The sequence below is a fragment of the Emydura macquarii genome, unplaced genomic scaffold (assembly GCF_026122565.2).
Source record: "Emydura macquarii macquarii isolate MOO-44397 ecotype Brisbane River unplaced genomic scaffold, CSIRO-AGI_Emac_v2 contig_3080, whole genome shotgun sequence".
NCBI lineage: Eukaryota > Metazoa > Chordata > Testudines > Chelidae > Emydura > Emydura macquarii.
In genome coordinates this window covers 2,939,690-2,961,404 of record NW_027133217.1, presented here as the reverse complement: position 1 = coordinate 2,961,404, position 21,715 = coordinate 2,939,690, and the positions used below count along the sequence as shown (strand labels likewise).

At 43.4% G+C, this 21,715-nt stretch overlaps 1 protein-coding gene across 8 annotated transcripts in view; it reads right to left on the bottom strand.

The window, feature by feature from the left end:
• Positions 1–5,533: 5,533 nt before the first annotated feature.
• The window catches only part of NKTR (natural killer cell triggering receptor), a 66,686-nt gene continuing 50,504 nt past the window's right edge, over positions 5,534–21,715 (bottom strand). For 5 of the 8 annotated variants that reach the window (XM_067530465.1, XM_067530469.1, XM_067530468.1 and 2 more), the window contains exons 13-17: positions 17,161–20,106; positions 16,783–16,878; positions 11,095–11,154; positions 10,307–10,411; positions 5,534–8,175 (exon numbers count right to left, since the gene is read on the bottom strand). In XM_067530465.1, the coding sequence (XP_067386566.1) occupies positions 8,097–8,175; positions 10,307–10,411; positions 11,095–11,154; positions 16,783–16,878; positions 17,161–20,106 (3,286 nt within the window). In that variant the 3' untranslated portion in view covers positions 5,534–8,096. The remainder of the gene's footprint in view (positions 8,176–10,306; positions 10,412–11,094; positions 11,155–16,782; positions 16,879–17,160; positions 20,107–21,715) is intronic. The other 3 variants (XM_067530471.1, XM_067530472.1, XM_067530467.1) reach the window with 2 other exon arrangements.

Genomic DNA, 21,715 nt, shown 5'->3' with positions numbered 1-21,715 from the left:
GCAGGCGGTGCGAGGGAGCCTGGGTGCTCCGTGCCCTGGCGCCGTTTCTTCTTGGGCGCCGGAAACGGGCGGCGTCGGGTAGACTCCGGTGCCGGTGGAGCGCTCCGCACCGAAATGATGCTCAATGCTGAGGTGGAACGCGGCGGTTCGGAGGCCGGTCGGAGTGCCGCCTCCATCAAAATAGCCCTCCGCCGAATATCGTGCCCCTTTTCAGTCCTCGGCTTGAAGGCTTTACAAATCTTGCACTTATCCCACCGATGCTGCTCTCCCAGGCATTTGAGGCAGCGATCGTGCGGGTCACTCACGGGAAGAGGCTTGCCGCAAGCGGTGCAAGACTTGAAGCCAGGTGAGCCGGACATGGCCCGGCCCTAAGGGCGTCTATTCTAATTCTAACTAACTTAACACTACACTTCACACTAACCTATTCAAACTATTCAACAACGATTAACAGAGTCAGTAAGGGGAATGCTACTTGCGAAAGGCAAGAGGCAAGACGTTCCAGTAACCGTCACGGGCGGAAAGAAGGAACTCAGGGCCCGTAGGGTTGGCAGTACCTCATATACCGTGGCATGCACGCGGTACTCCAGGGGGCGCCTAAGCCAACCCAATGGGGTCTGCTAAGGGGAAAAAAGTTCTGGGTACCAGTGCACGGTGGCATGCACTCAGCTATATTGGAATGGACATGAGCAATCACTCGAAGTAGAACTGGGGGTAACAGTGGACAAGAAACTGGATATGAATCAACAGTGTACCCTTGCTACCAAGAAGGGTAATAGCATATTGGACTGCATTAGTAGGAGCATTACCAGCAGATCAAGGGAAGTGATTATTCCCCTCTATACGACATTGATGAGGCCACATTTGGAGTATTGTGTCCAGTTTTGGGCCCCCCACTACTGAAAGGATGTGGACAAGTTGGAAAGAGTCCAGCGGAGGGCAATGAACATGATTAAGGGGCTGGAGCACGATTTATGAGGAGAGGCTGAGGGAACTGGGCTTATTTAGTCTGCAGAAGAGAGGAATGAGGGAGGATTCGATAGCAGCCTTCAACTACCTGAAGGGGGGGTTCCAAAGAGGATGGAGCTAGGCTGTTCTCGGTGGTAGCAGATGACAGAACAAGGAGCAATGGTCTCAAGTTGCAGTGGGGGAGGTCTAGGTTGGATATTAGGAAAACTTTTTCACTAGGAGGGTGGTGAAGGATCCAGAGAGGTGGTGGAGTCTCTATAGTTTGAGGTTTTTAAGGACCGGCTTGACACAGCCCTGGCTGGGATGATTGGGATTGGAATAGATGACTTCCTGAGGTCCCTTCTAACCGTAATCTTCTGATTCTATGAGGGAAAGGGTGGGGCAACACTGATTGCAGCACTGAAAAATCTTACAATCTAAGGCCAGGGCTGTGGTGAAAGTTCAGAAGTCTCTTCTCTCCTCTGTTACATAACATCCGTCAATTCCCTAGCAACAGAACAGCCACAGATGTGAGCCATCTGATTAAGCTAGGCTGTCTTCCCCAGGTTTTTGCCTAAGGTTTCCTGCCATCAGGAGCTTTCATCATACTCTGCACAGAAGATAGACAGGGTCCTTGCTGTCACTGAGGGCCAGCTTGAGGAGCCCTTCACTCATATTAGTGAGCTCTCGGTTTGAATGGAACTACACGCATCCGTAAGTGATCACCGACACATCATAATTTAGCTGTTGGAGCAAGCTAGAGTAAACACACTGAACAATTCGGTGGGAGTTGGAATTCTAAACCCCATCTGCTCCTTTAATAATCCCAGCCATAGTTCCATCCCATTTTACAACAGGGTAAACAGAGAAAATCTGCTCTCCTGTGTGTGACGATCTATTGCGCCATGAGTGCTGAAAGCTAACAAGAAATGCCTAGGGGCAATGCAGGGGATCATCAACACTTCCCTTAAAGATCGTTTAAAACTTTTTCACCTTTTTTTTTTTTTTTGGTGAACTGCAAATTCAATGACAATTAACACTTTGGAGAAATAAATCCTTTGTTAAAGAATCAACCCCTTCATTACAGTAAGATGCAAGCACTAAAGGTCTACTACATTCTCCAACATCCCCAACAAGTCTTCTGGAAGACCAGTACTGCCATTCTTGATACCCTTAATGGGCAAATTAAACAACAAACCGAAACAAACCAACAAAACAAAACACACCTTAATAAACCCCAGATAGTACTTTGTATATCATGGGGAAACATAAAAAGGGCCATTACCATGTCTCCCCCATGTGCTTGCTTGCCTCAGCCACCTGTTATATCTTGTCTTCTGGATTATAAGCAGTTTGTAGCAGGGACTTTCGTTTTCTATATCTGTATACAGCACTTAGCATAATGGGAGCCAAACAGGTCTGGCCCCTGGGTACTATCACACTCTAAATGTTAAATAAGTTCAATTTAAAAAAAAAGTAATTTGCTGATCACCTTCTTGGGCTTTAAATATGATAGACTGCATAACAGTAAGGACTTATATATATATGAATATATATATATATAAATATATATAAAAAATACAGAGGTATATAAAGCTAAAACACTTGTACACATTCTGACTGGCTACACCCATGCAATTCCATTGACTTCAAGTTGCATGGGTGTAATTAAATGCAGACCTTGGTCCCTTTAGTTAACTGCTTATGTTTTAATAAGAGATTTAACTTCCTATAAATAAATAGCTAAAAACCATCCTAAAATGCAGGTGGATAAGCATCACTGTTTCACTACCACATTAATGTAAAAAGTTATTTATATTGGTGTATGACTGTCGGAGGAGCATTTGAAGCTTTATCTTCTTGTGATTTGAATCCTAGGCAGCCTTCATGTTGGAAATTACAGCAGATGGGTTCCAGCACTGCAGCTCAAGGTCATCTACATGCTGTGTTCTGCTCCAAACGGTAAGCATGATCATGATGAACCGCATAAGGCCATCAACAGAAATTTAATACACTGTCAGATCATGGGTGATCTTCAGCGAGAGCATTTTAAAATGCTTCTTACAACCATGGACAAGGACACAAATAGCCCTCGTGTAAGGGGGATACTGGAGGAACTAACAACCTTTTCATGTGCAAATTATTTAAAAAAGAAAAACTGCATTAATGTCGCTGCTCTTTAAACTGTCTATAGCACAAGAGCTAGTGATGGATGTGATGGATTCCATTATGCTCACCAAAGTTATTTTCCTCCCTTAGGCATATTAAAGGAGAAATTGCTTACTTGTAATTCTAGATTCCTGAAGATAGTATTCTCTACAGAGCTACACTGCTGGAGCATTCTGGATGCAATGTAGCTGATAATCTAATAAAAACAGCCATAAATACAAAGACGTAACCCACTTAACCAAATTTGTTTCTCTAAAAAGGGGTTCTACTATATTTGAAACATAGGTACTTTGTAAGACTGTGATAGGAGTTTAGATTTCAATTTTATGGAATGATGCTCTAAACAAAACAATCCTGCATTTTTTAGCTGTAACACCTGCTCTTTCTGTCTGCTCTGCACTGACTACCTGTTTATTTCCAGGTACAATTCACAGTGTTGGTTGTGAGCTATGGAGCAACATGTCCTCAGCATCTTTGAATATCAGGGCACTTATTTTGGTGCCTAAATAGAGACTTAGGTGCCTAATTTTAGGCACTTGAATTTGAAAGTGTTGGTTTAAGTATTTAGTACCCTGAGGAAAAATATGTTCTTGGGAAATTAAAAAAAACCTCTGCATGCTGTATTATTATAAAAACAAAGTCCAACAATGTTATTAGTTTTTCAGATTTTAGGACCATCAAAGGGACCATAATGATCATCTAGTCTAACCTCCTGCATAAAAGGCCATACAATTTTGTTCAGTTATGCCTTCAAAAAGACAGATGTATCTTACTAGTAGACCCTGGAACTAGAGAAAATTGTCTGTGTGTTTTTTAGTAGTGCCTATCTACAAAGTAGTGTCAACTATAGTAGATTTGTAAATTAATTTTATATTATGAAGTGTCCCCTTTCCAATAGAATCATTAAATGCTAATTTTATAAAAAGTAGTTAAAGAGAAATAAATATGCAGGGTTAGATTTTAGTTTTACAGTGGTGTAATTTTCAGACAGGGAACAAGAGGTAAAATTTTTAACAGCGTAATTAGCCATTGGAACAATTTACCTATGGTTGTGATGGATTTTCGATCACTAACAATTTTCTAATTAAGATGGGATGTTTTTCTAAAAGGTAAACTCTAGGAATTATTTTGGGGCAGTTTTAGGGCCTGTGTTATATAGCAGGTCAGATAAGATTTGCACAGTGGTCTCTTCTGGCCTTGGAATCTGTGAATTCCATTGACTTCTGTTTGTGGGTTACACCAGAATAAGACAGAGATCATGTTTCAGCCCACAATGTAGAAATACAGGTTAGGCATCTTGTACCAGAGACTAGATCAGTGGCTCCCAACCTTTTTGGCTGGAGGGCCACAGATATAATTTTTACAACCCTAAAGGGCCACCTTCTCCACCAGCAGCCCCCCCACTGCAGCGAGACAGAAGGAATTCAGCGAGGCTGCCTCCTTGCTGATCTCCCGTACCCCTGGCTGCAGCAGGGAAACCGCATGCCTCCTGTAGCCCTGTGTGCTCCACCAGTGGCTCCCTTCTGCAGCCAGGGAGATTGGAGATCAGTGCTCCGCTCCTTCTGGCTCCAGCACAGAACTCAGTGCCTAGGCTTTGCCGTGATCCCTGCTACAGCAAGCGGGAGGGGAGTGCTGATCTTTGGCTGCAGCAAGAAGCCTGCACCAGTCTTGTAGCCCCATGGTAACACACTCCACCTGGGTCATCAGGCAGTGCTGCCTTCTGCAGCCAGTGGGAGGGGAGGGGCAGGTCACTTTGAAAGAGCCCATGAGCCTGTTGGGAACCACTGGACTAGATCTAAAAACAAAAGTGTGCTGTTATTTGCTCCTCCCCCCAGGAAATCCATTTTTCCATGTAAAATGGCAATTAGCCTTTCCATTAAGACAAAGCTAGGGTGACCAGATAACAAGTGTGAAAAATTGGGATGGGGTGGGAGGTTATAGACCTCCATATAAGACAAAAAGTCCCCAATATCAGGACTGTCCCTATAAAAAAATCGGGACATCTGGCCACTCTAGACAAAGCCAATATTTCCAATGAAATCCAGTTTTTCTGGAACAGAAGATCTAAAAGACTAATAGCTTAATCTGCTATGCCATTATATTTGCTGATTAAAACTAATATCACCTTTTCCAATGTTACACAAATTATGAGGCAATGCGTATTTGGGAAAGAATATTTAGTTCAGCAGTTAAAGCGAGACAATTTCAGCAACGATCTGTAAAGTATATCCTTTCACAAAGAATATGTACCTTTTACATATCTTGATTTGGTGTCTGACCACCTTCCTCACTTCAAAACTCCTCAAAATATTTGTTCCTCATGCAGCTATTATGTAATCTCACTACACAGACATAGGAATCCTTTCCTATATAGGTCAGGAAGAGAAAACAACCTGCCATCTTTTAGAGAGAAAAAAACACAGAGATGGATATAGAACTTGAAGTATACTTTTAATTTCTTTAACTTCCCCTCTTAAATACTAGGGGAATTTTTTCAAATGTAAAGAAATCAGTGTTTGCAGATATGTACAAAACTTTCATGGACATTTTTAACCACCATCTGTTTCTGAATAACAAATTTGCAATAAGTAAACAGAACATTATAAAAACACTCAATAGTGCATTCTCTATTAGGAGGACAATTCAACATAATACGGTATTTAAAATAAAAATCCTAAAATACAGAGTGAATCCCTTTATAAAGCTGACAATTGCTGATGTGAACCATAAAAATATCATAATATTCTAGCAGTATGCTTTGGACTATTATAATTATTAGTTGATCATAATTCTATTGCACCCCATTTTTCTACTTTTAAAAGTCAACTCTAGTCTGAAACACAAGTTATATCTTGGGAGCACTTTCTGTTTTTATCCCATGTGATATGGCAATGTAAGTTTTTGGATGCCTTATTTTATGTTTAACACTCAAAACAGTGAAAATTTAACATGGATTAATCCCTTCCAAATAAGGGGAAAAAATCCACTTACTTTTGCATTTAATATTATGGATCTACACCAAATAACATTGTTGTTTTGAGTTAGCAATGACCTATTCATTCATATTCTGATTAGCAGGTTGCAACTTTATTAGAAACATTTCTGTAAACACGTATGACCTGCTAGAACACAACTATTTATAGCTTCAATTGAATATGTATTTCAGGATGTAAAATTTGGGTGTGCTTTATTTTTTAAAGCTACCACAAGTGTTAGATGGTTTAATCCTAATTTTTGGAATTAAGAGCCTGATTTGGACCTATGTTTGAAAGCTGGATATTCATATCTCAATTAATTGAGTTCTGGATATCCCCGGACCTTGCAAAAGAAATGCCCCGTTACCTATGCACGGAAGGTAAGTGGAGTATGACATTAGATTTTCAACCTTCTTTTTGAATTTCCTTTGCATGTTTCAATTGAGCATCTAAAGACTAATTTTTAGTAATTTAATACTATCAAATAATAACTGAATTAGACTACTAAGAAAAAAATTACAACTTTTATACTTCAAAGCTCCTGGCTGATAAGATACAAAAATTAATTTTCACTATTGCAAAACATTTGAGAAAAGTAAACCATCTCAAAAAATTACAGAAAGTTAATAAAGCAAGCTATTATATTACATTGCCGTACTCATTAGCACTGATAAAGCTATATTAGTCAGCTTTTCCATTAGAAACCCAGATTTCTGGAGTTTATTACTGCTATTTAAATAAAAAAAATAATTTCTTAGTATACAAATTTTTAAACAATGAAAAATGTATTTATTTACAAGTAATTTTAAATCCATTGAATCAGAGTTTTGCAAAAATTATTCAACATTCAACTTTTGCAAACTGTCCTTAATGTGGACTCATTTTTTGGTATTAAACTTCCAAAGTAAAGTACTGTCGATACCTTTTATTAAGCATATCAATTTTTTATAGCAATGCCATATTACAGATTAATAAACAGTTCAATAACTGAACAATGACATCTCCCAAAGACAGAAGGGATACATCCTAACTTAGAAGACCAGGTTTTACCTACAAACAGTTTGGAATGGGCCATTATGATTCATTTCCGTCAAAACTCCTTTTCATGTCTATTTTCACGGACTCATAATGTGACTCAAAGATTTATAATGTTCAACTTCAAAGTAAACTGATGTGCTCCATACACAGCAGCATGAACTGAAATAGGACTGCCTAGAAACATTTTTTCTCGAGTCTTAAAAACATTGGGCAAATTACCATGAAGAAAATCAATTAAAAACATTTAAATTCTTAGACAAGTTGAATATTAAGAATCAAGTCCGATTCATCACCCTTTTCTCTGCACATTGTGCTCAAGTATTACAATCTACATGGTGTACAATATCTCACCCTTTTTCTCATACCTCTGCAATATCAAGGTATAATGGGGTGAGAGTTAAGACAGAGTGGCAGTCTTTGTTTTCATCACCTCGCTATTGTTAATCAAAACTATGTTTATAATAAGTATGTACAAGACACCACTGACCTGATGTCCAGCATTTAAAAATAAGCATTTTAATAAAATACACAGATGGCAGCCTTTACAAGTATTTTTCTTCAAAGTTTTATAGTTATCAGCATTTATTTCAAAATAATGGGCTAAGAGCCCTGCAGTATTTATAGGGATACTTTGAGACAGTACAGATTGCTGCACCCAGAAATGGGATACCAGCAAATTTACATAAATGTAATTTCATGGCTTGGAAAATTTGATTCAATGAAATAAAGTTAGTCTTCATAGTTTGTTACAGCAGCATTTGGCATAATTAAAAATACCTAGCTGAGTTGTGCTCAAAACTTCAGTTCGTGTATATGCAGCCAGTCAAATGAATCCACTGCTAATAAGCAAAATTTCACCTCACTCAGTAAACATCCTTCACTTTCACTTGTGACACTGATAGAACAAAGGTATTTTACAACATTTACACAGAATTACTAAATACAATCTACATTGCCAAGGAGACATTTTCAGCTATATCTGCTGCTTTCACTGGGGCTTCGGTTGTTAGAATAACTGCGATCACTTTCACTGTCAGAGCCATAAGATCTACAATAAAAAAGAAAAAAAAAAGATTAAAACTACTTGCAAATCAGATTTCAATCTTTTTGTTTCAAGTTCAAAACTGTGGCAATCCAACTCTTAGGAGGTAAGTATAGGTGAGAAGAAAAGAATCTGTGGAAAGTTCTACAGGAACATAATGTATATCCATTAAAATTGTGATTATTTTCATAGAGGTTCATCATTTCAAAGCCTATTCATTACAATCCAAAACGTGTGAAATTTCCAGAGTGAAATCCTGGTTGCACTGAGGTCAACAGGGGCTTTGCTACTAACTTCACTGTGACCAGGATATCACCTACAGTAACTAAATTTTGGAAGCAGAACTAAAAAATATGTTTTGTTTTGCTTGAGTTCAGTGAGCTAGCACAGACTGAACAGGCAGTGTCTTCTTGAATGGATTCCTAGAGCTGTTTTACTTGTGTTTTCTCCAAGGGCCTAATCCTGCAAAACCCTTACCTTCTGTGATTAGTATCAATTCAACAGGTGAGTAGGGGTTTGCAAGACTGAGCCCCCCTTGAAATGATATAACTAGGTTCTGGAAATATTAACTTATCAAAATGTGCATAGGTGCTTCCCAGCTGTGTAAACCAGAGGCGTTGAACACTTGGCCAATGGGCAAGATGCAGCTCACTTGATGTTCTTTTTTGGTCCTCTTGGTTGTGAAGAAAACCTTCCAAATGAAAACAAGTGTACCCTGATCCAATGTTGTTTTCCTGATGTTTGCAGGCAGCCTGAAACAATGATTCAGAAGTGTCTACTTTCCATCCTCCATTAACTTCATGAGGGTGTCAATCTTAATGAAAAATTAAATTTGGCTTTATGGGCTTGTCTTCATAGTGTGGTAATGCACACCAGTGGGATGTCAATTCTAAGATGCACCACTGTGTTGTACGCTAACTGACTGACGTAGAGCCGCTGGTGTACACTCAAAGTTCCCTAATGCACAGTGGGAACTTTGAGTGCACACCAGTAGGTCTACACAGGCCAGTTAGTGTGCAACACACTGATGAACATTAGAATTCACGCCTCACTGATGCGCATTACTGTACTGTGTAGACTAGCCCTATGTCAGCAATGGAAGGGATGGGAAAGGAGTTGGGAGTGATGTCCACAGGCTAGAAACTGGGAGTTGCTACAAGGAGAGAAATACAAAGGAAACAAGAAAACGGGGGAGAGAAAAAGGGCAGAAACAGTGATGTTACTGAAAACTGGCACATTCTCCCACCAAGTGATACTGATTGAGAGAATAACTAAAATATTCCACCCTGCGCTTTGTGCAAATCTCCCACAGGCATTAGGGAATTCTGTTGTGGATTGAGGGTGATATATAGTTCTAAATTTATACCATGGACCAGACTGTAGACAGCAACACCAGCAATGTACTAGGTTTGTAGATAATGGTTCTTTTTGAAACATGTGCTAGGAACATAACCTTTAAAAGCAGCAGGACTCTGAAGAATGTAGTCAAAGTCTGTAGAAGTGTAATTGTAATTACACTTAAGTTACTTTCATTATAGCTGTAATTACATTGGAGGAAGCATTTCGATTGTCACTCTTGTTAGCATAGTTATTTTTCATCTTCCTTTTCACAAGTTTTTCGGATTGGCACTGAGGTCTAGATAAAAAAGATCTACCATGCAGTGGAATCTTGACACTCAGGGGAGTTTTCAGTCCTTTATACCATGGCATTTAAGCACAACCATGATCAAATTTAAATCCTGCAATTACTATTCATGATTTAACCAGTAGGAATTAAATGACAGATTTTTTAAAAATATGTATGTGCATGTGTAGAGATGGACATATGTGCACATGCACACACACACAGGATTACATATAATAGTACAATGTTTTCTCTCTCTTCCCAAATCCCTCTCCCCTCCTCCTTCCTTTGGAATTCTTGAACTAGGGATTGTGTGTGTTTGTGTTACTCTCTCTTTATATTTCTGGTTCTTGATTTACTATAAAACAAGCTTGCTAGTCACAGTACATTTTATACTAGAAAAAGACTGCATATGTTGAAATATTGTTCCTTATAAGCTTCCAATAAAGTATCTACGGAAATTAATTGTGTACAGTTAAGTTTATGAAGTTGTGAAACTGAAAAATTACATACCTAGACCGTCTGTCATAACTTCGAGATCTGCGGTAGCTGTCACTCCTCTGACTTCTACTTCGGCTACGACTTCTGCTATAGTAACTATCATAAGTATATGACCTACTTTTAACAGGGGAAAAATAATTGAAGACTTTGGAAAGTTCTTTTCTAAAATGATAAAAACTACAAGAAACAGCCAGAATTCTAAAGACATTTATGTAAGGAAAGATTTTTGTTGTAGTATTCCAATTACTACTTGAAGGATTTAACAAATAAGCTAATGGTAAATTTAATAAAATGTTTAACTGGAAGAGTATAAGTTTCTTCACAAAGCAGCAGTTTACCCAAATAAGTGGTTTACTTTTAAAAATAACTCATATTTTAAAATCAAATAAAGAATACTTTACAAATCTGTCTATAAATTTTGCACAATGTATGAAGAATATCAAGCCTGGACTTCCCTCCTTGCCCATACTCTTGCAAAATAAATAGCATGAAAATGGGGGGCGGGGGGAGGAGGAGGAGGAGCGTTTAAAACTGCGGCAAAAAGCAGAAAGCAGCAGTAAAGGGCACCAATCCATTAAATGCTTTTTAAGGTCCATCATTATGGTATCTAGATACTTAAACTGCTCTTTTAATCTTTTAAAACAATTTGATTTAATTTCAGGAAGTTAAGTTTGCTATAATTTGGCTTACTATGGTGCTACATTTTAAACAATATCACAAGTTTATTACTTAAGGCACTGTCATAAGATATTTGCTCATTTTTATAAAAATTACTTTGTTCCCAGTATCGTAATCCATACCTGGATCGACTGTGATGACCATATGAACTGCTTCTGGACCGACTTCTACTATAGGTTCGACTGTGACATAAGCAAACAAGAAACACATTCTTATCATTAAATTAGGACCAAAACCTGAACTAGAAAAAATTTCAAAGTGACTTGCTTGATATTCCCTGTCCACACTGCATGATATAATTATTTTCCAAGAATGAGCAGTTACCAAAGTCTGTTTCTATTCTTAAAAGCATACATATTTCAGAGTAGATTGCTTAGAGTATGCACTTGAATAGCTACAACTCAACATCTCAAAACCAAACGTCAAACTAAATTAATTTACTAGGATGTATCTGATTTGCTACTGTTTGTGGTGAACACATATGCAGGGTGTTATCTCAATCAAAGAAAAACAAGGTTACTTACCAGTAAATGAAGTTCTTTGAGATGTGTTGCTCATGTCCATTCCATTATAGGTGTGTGCACACCTCCGTGCATGGCTACCGGAACTTTTTTTCCCTTAGCAGATCCCGTAGGGCCAGCTCTGGTGCCCCCTGGAGTCTTGCATGCATGCTGCAGTATATGAGGCACTGCCGGCCCTACGCCCCCTCGGTCCCTTCTTTCCCCCAACTCCAGCAGCAGGGACGGGGAGTGGACATGAGCAATACATCTCGAAGAACATCAGTTACTAGTAAGTAACCTTGTTTTCGTCCTCAAAGTGATTGCTCATGTCCATTCCATTATAGGTGACTAACAAGCAGTACACCTTGAAGGTAGGCCGGAGTTAGCGGTGAGCTGCCTGCAGCCCAGCTCTGCTGAAGCCTACTCCTTCCTGCGCCCTGGACAGAGGCGTGGTAGGACGTGAAGGTATGTACTGCCAGCCTGGCAGCTGCTTGCAGATGCCATGCCCTAGCACTTCTGCTAGGAAGGCTGTAGATGGAGCTTGAGCTCTGCTGGGAGAGCTGTGGCATCTGGAAGTGGCACCTTCACCTGCTCATGGCCGAACACGATGCAGGAATTTATTCGCAAGGAAATTGCACCAGTCGGCGACCAGGGAACCTTTCATCCGGTTGGATGCTGCGAGGAAGAGCTGCGTTGCTCTCCAGAACAGCCTCGTGTAGAAGCCAGGGCTCCACTTGCATTTTAGCGCATGCTGCCTTTCCCTCTCCTCTGAGCCATGTGGTTTGGGGAAACCTGGGGAGAATATATGATTGGTCCAATGAACTGGGCAACAACCTCGGGCCAGAAGGCCCAGTGCGGTCCCATCTGAACCTTATCTTATAGACTACAGTATGAGGGAGGAGCTTTGAGGTCAGAGCTCTGATCCTGGAGACCTTCCTTGCCAACTAATATACCCCCAGGAAAACCACCTTCCCAGAAGGCCCGAGTAAAGGGCATGATGCCGTGGGGTGGGGGGGCATGGGCCGGGAAGGACCAGGTCGAGATCCCAGGGAGGCACTGGGTCGCGGGCCTATGGGTAAAGCCTCCCACCCCCTTTCGGGACCAAACCGCCATCTGACGGGAGGACCGCGATCCCCCTTCCAGCGGCTGATGGAAGGCCAATATGGCTACTAGCTGCAGCAAGCATTTCCCGGATCGCCTATACTGGCGAAAGGCCGGGCAGAATGTCTCGGGACTGCTCCCGGCAGGCCACAGCCACTTCCACTTAGCCCGGTACACGACCTGTGTGGAGGGCTTCCTGCTACTCATTGGTACTCACTGGGCTTGTTATAAGCGGTTCACTCATTGCCTCTCGGCCACCGATCTATGACCCATTGAGGTGCTGAGGGTCCAGGTCTGGGCACCACAGGTGATCGTGATCCCTGGAGCTGGGATTGCGCTGGCTCGGAGACTTCTGAAGCGGCAATCGAGAAAACCAGCAGCGTGCTGAACCTGTGCTGGCGTGGCCAGGCCAGAACAATCAAGATGGCATCTGTTTAGCCCCTCCTCACTTTCAAACAAGGCTGTATGCAGAAGGGGGAAGGCGGGAAAGTGAATATGAAGGCCTCTGACTGCTGCAGACGAATGGCGTTGACGAGCGCACCTGCCCCTTGACCAGGAAGAGGGCAGTACTGCGGACCTCGTGCTGCAGTCCGATACTGACGGATTCCCTTTGGGGAACACCCCCCAGATGGTTGTAAATGCCCTTAGTTGGCGCAGCAACCCCTCGTGGTGGAGAAGAGCGACCCCTTGACGTAGTCCGCCTTGCCATTCCTCACCCCCGGGAGGTGATCACAGCCAGGTCCTATGGACTGATGAGTTCCCTTTATAAGGCTGACGAGTGGGCTCCCGTGAGGACTCTGTCCCACAGCCCGGCTGGGGCAAGAAGGTCTGGTTCAGAAAGCAACTGGTCACACTGATGCATTCCGTAGGCTGCACTTGCGTTAACATGAACTTGTGTGTTTACCAGCAGGATCTGCCAGCCGCAAGACATGCCTGACCAGCTCACACTGCTCTGGGCTTGGGACCTGGGCCTGCGTGGGCAGATCATGCACCGTCAGCACGTGGCTACCACCGCCAGGCCTTCAGTAGACACCGTCGGCCAAGAAACAGACCGCGGGGTAAGCTGTAAAGCATTAGAGGGAGTCGATCCCTACGAAGTGAGGGAACCTTTGAGGATGTGCATCCCTGACATCCAGGTCGGCATGCTTCCACTACTGGAGCTCGGGGAATCATGCGAGAGTTGAGCCCCTTGTTCGGTATTTGTGAGACGACATAGGTTTGCCACCATCCTCAAATCCCCCTCTTCTCTTCTCTTTTCTTTTTTTTTTGGGGGGGGGGGTCGGGGGTAGGAGAGAACGAGGGAGTACCTCAAGTAGGGCCTCTTCCGCCATCGCCTGTGGGATCTCTCCTGCTGCTTGTGGCTGAGATGCCCTCAACCTCTTGGATGTGGAAATGCCACTGAGAGAGAGGAATGGGGTGGCGTCAAGGGCCCGGGGGGAGGGAGACGACCAGGGCCCCTACCTCACCAAACTATCTCAAGGACCCACTGGTCCGAAGGCCTTCTGGCTCACCCAAGCATGCAGGAGGATATAGGCTAGGGCGCTGCCCTTACATTCACCATCAGAAGGGCCTTTCCTGATCGCTTTATTGCCAAGAGGACCCTTACTGAGGGCTTAAGGAGCCAGTCACAGGGCAGATGGTGTCTCCCAGACCCCCTGACTCTGTTTCATTGCCTGTAGATCGGGAAAGAGCCGTGGCTAGCAGCAGCAGGAGTGCCATCCCTGGAGACCTGCCTGACACCTGAACATCTGTGGCATGTAGCGGCCCAGGGAACAGAGCTTGGTTTAGGAGGCCCTGAGACCATGCAGCTTTGCCTCTATCCAAGCCAATGAGAAGGCTGACTCATCCAAGGAAGGGCCCCGGATAGGCTGCTGGACCTCTTGGGCTAGACCGGGATTGCAGTCACTAACCTCTGGGCATGCCAGTGGCGGGAAGGATGGCTCAGCCCACCGAATCAGCAGCGCCTGAGGGTGCCTGGAGCGCTGCTCAAGCTCCTGTGGTACCCTCTTCTGCAACGGCATACAGGTTCTGCACCTGCCGTCAGGCAGAGCCTCAGCAAAGGGGCTCACCAAGTCCCCCAAGGACTCCCTCTCCACTTGCTGGTAGCACTACTGAATAAAATTTTCTCCAACAAGTCTGGCTTTCAGTCACCCTTGTTCTCTGGAGAACAGCCCGTCCGCCCTGCCCGTCCCTGTGATCGGCGGCCACCACCACCAGGGACCTGAGGCGGGGTGGTGAACAGTATTCATACCCCTTGGATGGGTGTAATACTCTTCCCTCTAGGCATTGGGCTACGGAGGAGGAGGTTGCTACGAGACCTTCTCTATGCCTGGCACCCCTCTGTAGACCAGGAGGGCTATCATCCTGTGGAGCCCACCGATATCACATTAAAGGTAGTCCGCCGCCCCTTTTTCCTCCTTGGCCTCGAGCCCCAAGGTGGGGGCCGCCTCTTGAGCAATTCCCATTGTGCCCTAGAATCAACCAGGGCTCGGGCACGTGCTTCATCTGGCGGGGAGGAGAGAAGGGAGGGGGCTCTGCAAGCTGCAGCCCTCTTCTGCCAACAGGCAGTCCCCCCAGGAGCCTCTGCCCATGGGGCCGAGCCATCATCTGAGGGCGCATGGTTGTCTTTCCTTGTACTCGAGGCACTGACTGCATCCCTGAAGAGTTGACGGACCATGGTCCCGTCCCCCCTGGAAAACCCCCAAGGTATTCAGCCATTGGGGTGTCCATTGCCTCTGAGGCCATCCGCCTGGGGCGCTGGCACCTTCTGCTGATGGTTGTTCCCCCAGGTACTGCATCCCCAAAGGGAAACTGAGGCACCGTTGACAGACCACTGCTGGGGCTGCCCAAAAGCCTCTTAGTGGGTGGTACCGTCACTCCAGAGAGCGACCCCTTGGCGATGACGACATTGACTACCACGTTCGTTGTGGGTGCCGTGGCCGGAGCAGGCGTATGAACAACGCTCCGGCGGGCTGAGATGACCTGAGCATCATCCCTGCATCGAGAACTTTGCGTTCTACATGTGTCTCATTGCTGAATCAAGCTCTGGCGACCAACTATGCCCGGCCTCGGTACGGGGGCGAACCCCTTCAGTGCCGAGGCTGTCTCACAATGCTGGGTCCTGCACTGCCTAGCGAGCTCCTCGGTGCCGAGTCCATCTCCCGACATCCAGGGTTCAGTGTTGTCTCAGCGCGGGGATGAACTTCTCGGCACCAAGCCTGTCTCTGGCTACCGGGTTCTGTACCACCTGGCGAGCTCCTCGGTGCCGAGACCATCTCCGGCATCCAGGTTCTGCACCGCCCAGTGAAGTCCTCGGTACCAAGACTGTCTGCAGTGACTGGGATCAGCTCCGCATCTTTGTGGGCGAACTCCTCGATGCCGGGGCGGTGGGATGGACCTCACCAGGTGCCGGGGGATCGAAAATGGTGTCAGGCGGGCAACTTCGCTCTCCGCCTCAATGCAGGTTGGTCTGGCAATGCGACCTGGGATGACTTCTAGCAGAGTGTTCCTGTTCTACCCTAGGGAACCGGTCTGCAGGAGTTCTTCCTCCCCATACTGGGGATCTCCTGAGCCATTCAGGAGGTCCCAACACAGGCTTCCCCTTAATGCCAGCTCCTTCTCCCTCGTAGAGGCATGGGCGGCGGTGGCGTATGCAAGGCCAACAAGGCTCTTGCCGCCCTTCGGCCACCGAACTTGACGGTGCCGGTAGGTACTCCACCCCACCTGCTCGGACGGTGCGGGGGAGTGTCCGTGTTCCATCTTTGCGGTGCTGAGCTGGGTCGGGTCGGTGCCGACAGTGCCCTCTGCACCGGTGGCACGCTGGATACCATGGTGAAGCCATGACACTGGAGCATACCTGCACCCAGTAAAGTCTGAGCTAGACTATCTAAGTCTCTAACTACCACTACAGCAGTTATATCTAACCAACTAACACAAAAAACCTTGTCTAAAGTTTAAACATGGGGAATGAAATACTTGCAGTGCAAGCACAGGCAGTTCCAGTAACCGCCACGGGTGGAAAGAAGGAAATGAGGGGGCGTAGGGCCGGCAGTACCTCATATGCCACGGCATGCACGCAGGACTCCAGGGGGTACCAGAGCCCACCCTATGGGATCTGCTAAGGGGAAAAAAGTTCTAGTAGCTGTGCATGGAAGCGTGCACACATCTATAATGGAATGGACATGAGCAATCACTCGAAGAAGAACTTACCTATGACTCTTGTAACTGTGATAAGATCTACTTCGACTTCTTGACCGATCTCTACTGTACCATCCTCTGCTTCGGCTTCTTGAATAGCTTCTTGATCTACAATTAATAACAACTGTGAAAAGCATATACTAAAATATAATTAAAATGAATAGTGACAAAAATAGAATTAACACTTCAAGATAAATTTGAAAAATAAAGTGCTTTATTGTGAACTAGTTAGAGTGAAGAGAAATTGCTAGTTTCTAGCTAGCACGTTACTTTTGGAAAATGAGATCTCCTGTCAACACACAACTTGCACTTCTATCTTGTATTCGTTTTCTTACTGTGTAAGTAATACTATAGATTATTAAAACAGAGATTACATAACAAATTGCTAACCTATATGAGTAAGTGGAACTTCGTGATCGACTTCTTGAGTGACTGTAGGATAGAGATCTTGTTCTATGTCTGGATTTAGATTCAGATTTACTTCGTGACCTACTTATACTCCTGGACTGGCTGTTGTCATCTCTACTTGGAGACTGTTCATCGCTCGAGCTCTCTTGGTTCCTTGGTCTCCGATTTAACCGTGCTGTCTTTCTAACTTCATCAAACAGAGATCCTGGCCTGACTTTATTTTTACTTTTTATTTCTATTCTTAAACCTTGTGGCTTAGAATCAGGTGCTGAAGTACTGTTTTTAACTTCTGCAGCACTACTAGTAGTAGCAGATTGTAGATTACCTACACCCTGTAAAGGTTTCCATTTATTATCTATCATACTGCTTTGCATATTTTCAGTTATTTCAGTTTTCAAAGTGTTTTCCACAGTAGCGACCATGGTGACAGATCTACTGTCTTGTATTCCTATTTTTTTGACTTCTTTAACATTGATCAATTCTCTAATACTGTTTCCTTGTTCGACAGTGTCCGGTCCAGGCTTCTCATTCTTTAAATCTTTGTTCACACGAACATTTAAAGTCTGAGATTTTGCACTCAGGATGACAGGAGACAAAATGTCTACCACCACCTTCCCAGGTGAGTTACGATCTGGAGTACATATCTCCATGTTGTCGTCTGTCTGCATAACATCCTCTGATCTATTTTGTTTACTTTTTTCCATATGTTTAACATCTTCCTTTGAAGTAGCCACATTTATTTCTGGGTTTAATGTATTGGTTGAGTAGTTCTGATCACTGTTGTCTTTATTAAGGTGACTATGATCTGGCGATGTATTGCATGTAGTGTTTTTACTTGAGAGGTTTTCATCCTCACAAGACTTTTCATCATTTCCAGTTTTATCTTTGCAAATTTTGTTCTTTTCATAAGCTTGTTGGTTTTTATCTTTACCGTCTCTGGTAAGTTGCTTTTGTTTTTTATCATCTCTGATAACAGGCTTTTCATTCATGTCCTCATCTTCCTCCTCCCCAAACTCCAGTGGTGGCTGCCAATGAAACACCTCTTTTCGTTTCTGAACCTTATACTTCTTCTCTTTTTTCTCCTTTGATTTCTCTTTGGATTTTTTGGAATGTGACTTTTTGAGGTTCTTTTTGGACCCATGTTTGTGTTTTTTTGACTTTCCTTTAATATTTGCCAAACTGGAGTGGGACTTCTCAGATGCAGAAGAGGAGGATTGTTGCTTGCTTGTCTTCCAAGTATGGTCAGAAGAATCCAGAAAACCTTCTGAAGAATTTGATTTAGTTTTCATCCTGCTTTTAAGACTGAGCTCGGTATCAGATCCTGATGTGGCCTCACCTTCCTCTTTACTGGAGGAGGGTCTAGAATCTTCTCTACCATTTCTAGTCTCTCCTCTTTCTGAATTTGATTCGGAGTCCCATTTACTGCCTGAATAAGTCTCTCTTTTAGTCTTTGTGCCACTTCTAGGCTGCTCAGAAGTTTTCTCCCTTAAAGTTCTCTCTTTTGAATGGTCACTGTCCCAGTCAGACTTGGATTTCTCCTCACCTCTGTCAGCAGTCAAATTGTTTTTATTCTCTTTCTGATTGTCTCCTTCTGGTTGAGAATGTCCTACTTTTTCTGAGACTCTCTGTATTTTAACAGAACATTCACTATCTGTATAAAAGTCTAAAGATGATCTACTTTCACTCTCTTTTTGTCCTTGAAGAGACTCATCAGAGGCTTTACTCTTCCTGACAAGCGTGCTACTTTCAGAGCTACTCTCTTGCCTTTCCTTCAATGATTGGAAATTTTGCTCCCTAGATTCAGATTTCCTTTTGCTTCCATGTCTATCGTCATCACTAACAGAATAATAAGATGACGATCCACTGTAACGTGACTGATCACTGCGGTATCTATTTGGTGACTGAGATCTGCCAGTTGACCGAGATCTTGATCTTGAACTAGATGGACTCCTTGATCTTGTATACGATCTAGAGTATGATCTGCTTTGAGAGGACCTGCTTCTTGATCTTGGAGAACTATCTGAACTTCTCTCACTATGATACTTTGAATAATCACTTCGATCACTATCTGAACTCTTTTGTCGCTTACGGTGGGAGGAGGAAGTACTAACCTCTTTAATATTTGCTAAATTGTAGTTACTTTGCATAGGCATTAAATGGGTTGTGTTAGCTTTCATTTCCTGAATTCGCTCATAGGATGGTTTCCAGGGCTTTTGTCCAGGTTTCCACCTGGAAGGTGGAGGACTGTCACTTAAGGGTATAACCGGAATATTTTCAGCTACAACAGGTTGTACTACAACTTTATCACTCTGTGGTATTGCTGCTCTTACAGGTTCAGTCTTGTTTGGCTTATTTTCATTCAATTGTGCTGTAATATTCTGTGGTGAATTTGAAACTGTTCTGTGGTGGCTGGAGTTAGAGCTAGATCTTGATCTGCTGTGAGAATGTGACAATTTAGATGCTGTTCTTGATCTAGAACTTCTTCTGGAATAAGATCTTGATCTAGATCTGGATCTATGCCTGGACCTGTAATATGATCGAAAGTCTCTGCTTGATAGAGTTGATGAACTCTGGTCATCTTTGTCAGATTTAGACCAGTCTCTTCTGGATGAGCGTATAGAAGAAAATAAGGAAGACGACTTCCTCTCACGATCACAAGATGACTTTGTTCTCCTGGTAGAAGAACGAGAGGATCCTACCTCTGATGAGGGTGATGTTCTCTTTTTTTTAGTTTGTTTATGCTTCTTGAAATGCTTTTGCTTTTTGGCTTTCTTTTTGTGCTTTGTCTTCTTTTTTTCTTTTCGGTGCTTTTTGTGGTGGCTGGTATACCTCAGAGTACTGAGATCAGAATAGCCATTATGTGACCAAGATCTTGATCGCAGGGACAAATTTCTTTCATCCCATCTGCTTGTACATGGGTCACCCAACCTTTTAAAAAAAAACAAAAAACACACACAATATTAAAGGAAATTCCCTAAAACTAGTTTGCTTGATATCTACATCCAATATAGAATATCCATGCAACTGGTTCTCCAGAAAGCTGGATGAAAACAGGTTAAGGAAAAAGTTATATTTGATAATAAAAAAATTTCTGTCACAAGGGTACATATACATCTTAAAAAACACCCTGTTATACTACAAAAACTCCCTTTCAGATGTGAAATAGCTTTACTAACTATGAAGTTATTACACAGCTACTTCTCAACTGGGAGATATTAACTATCAAATATCAGTTAAAACCATTAGTTTTACAGCATGTAGATAAACTAAATGATGTGATTGGCCTACAGACTGCACCATCTTGTAGCTTACCAGTACAGTAACTGGTGTTCTTTGAAATGTGTTGAGCACATATACATTCCATTGAAGGTGTTCGTGCACCCAGTGCACTCGAGTTATACGTTTGCCAGCAATACCACTAGGTGTGTTGGTAAGGAACTTCTGTCACTCCCAGTTCTATAAGAGACTGGAGTTCTTGAAGTATCAGTCTTGTGAGAAGGGTCCCTGAAAAGTGACGAGGAAGGTGAGTTGGGAAAAGGAAGGGAGTTAAAATGGAGAACATATCCCTCCTTCACTGTGTGCTGAGCACCCACTTGTCTGAAGTGATGCTTTCCCAAGCACACTGAAAGTGGGACAGGCGTGATCTGGGGAGAAGATATAGTTGGTGTGGTGTCCTTGACCAAGAAGTCAAAATGTTTGCTTGGAAGATGAAGCTGTCCTGTGAGAAGAGCCTCCCATTGATAGCTGGTGATGGGACTTGATAGCAACCTTCAATTAACTGAACGGGTTTTTTCCAGGGGGGATAGAGCTAGGCTGTTCTCAGTGGTGGCAGATGACAGAACAAAGAGCAATGGTCTTAAGTTGCAGTGGAGGAGGTTTAGGTCGGATATTAGGAAAACTTTTTCAGTAGGATGGTGGTGAAATACTGGAATGTGTTACTTATGGAGGTGGTGGAATCTCCATTCTTAGAGGTTTTTAAGGCCCAGCTTGACAAGCCCTGTCTGGGATGATTTAGTTGGGGTTCATCCTGCTTTGAGCAGGAGGTTGGACTAGATGACCACCCGAGGTCCCTTCCAACCCTCATCTTCTCTGATTCTATGAGGGAAAGGGCTTGACCTTCCGTTAGACGCATACTATGACCTCTGTTGCAAAGAGGATCTGGAGTAAGATTGGGCCTATGGGATACATAAGTGAACAGGATTATGGTAAAGGCCAATTTAGGCTATATCACTGCTATAGTATTTGTGCATATATAAAAATAAAAATAAAATATATTGTGACAGGGTCAGACTAGATGGTGACTGGAGAGTGCTAGAAGGCCAGTATATCAGCTCCAGGCTCAGCAAGTCCCTTTTCCCCTAGTAGCTGAGCAGGGGTTACTCCAGGTTAATTAACACACCTGGAACCAATCAAGGCCCTGCCTAGGATTTATTAAAAGCCTTCCCTCCAGAGAAAGGGTGTGGCTGGAGTTGTGAGAGTGAGGGGAGCTACCAGAGTGTGTGAGCAGGCAAGACGTGGTCAAGAGCCTGGAGGGTTT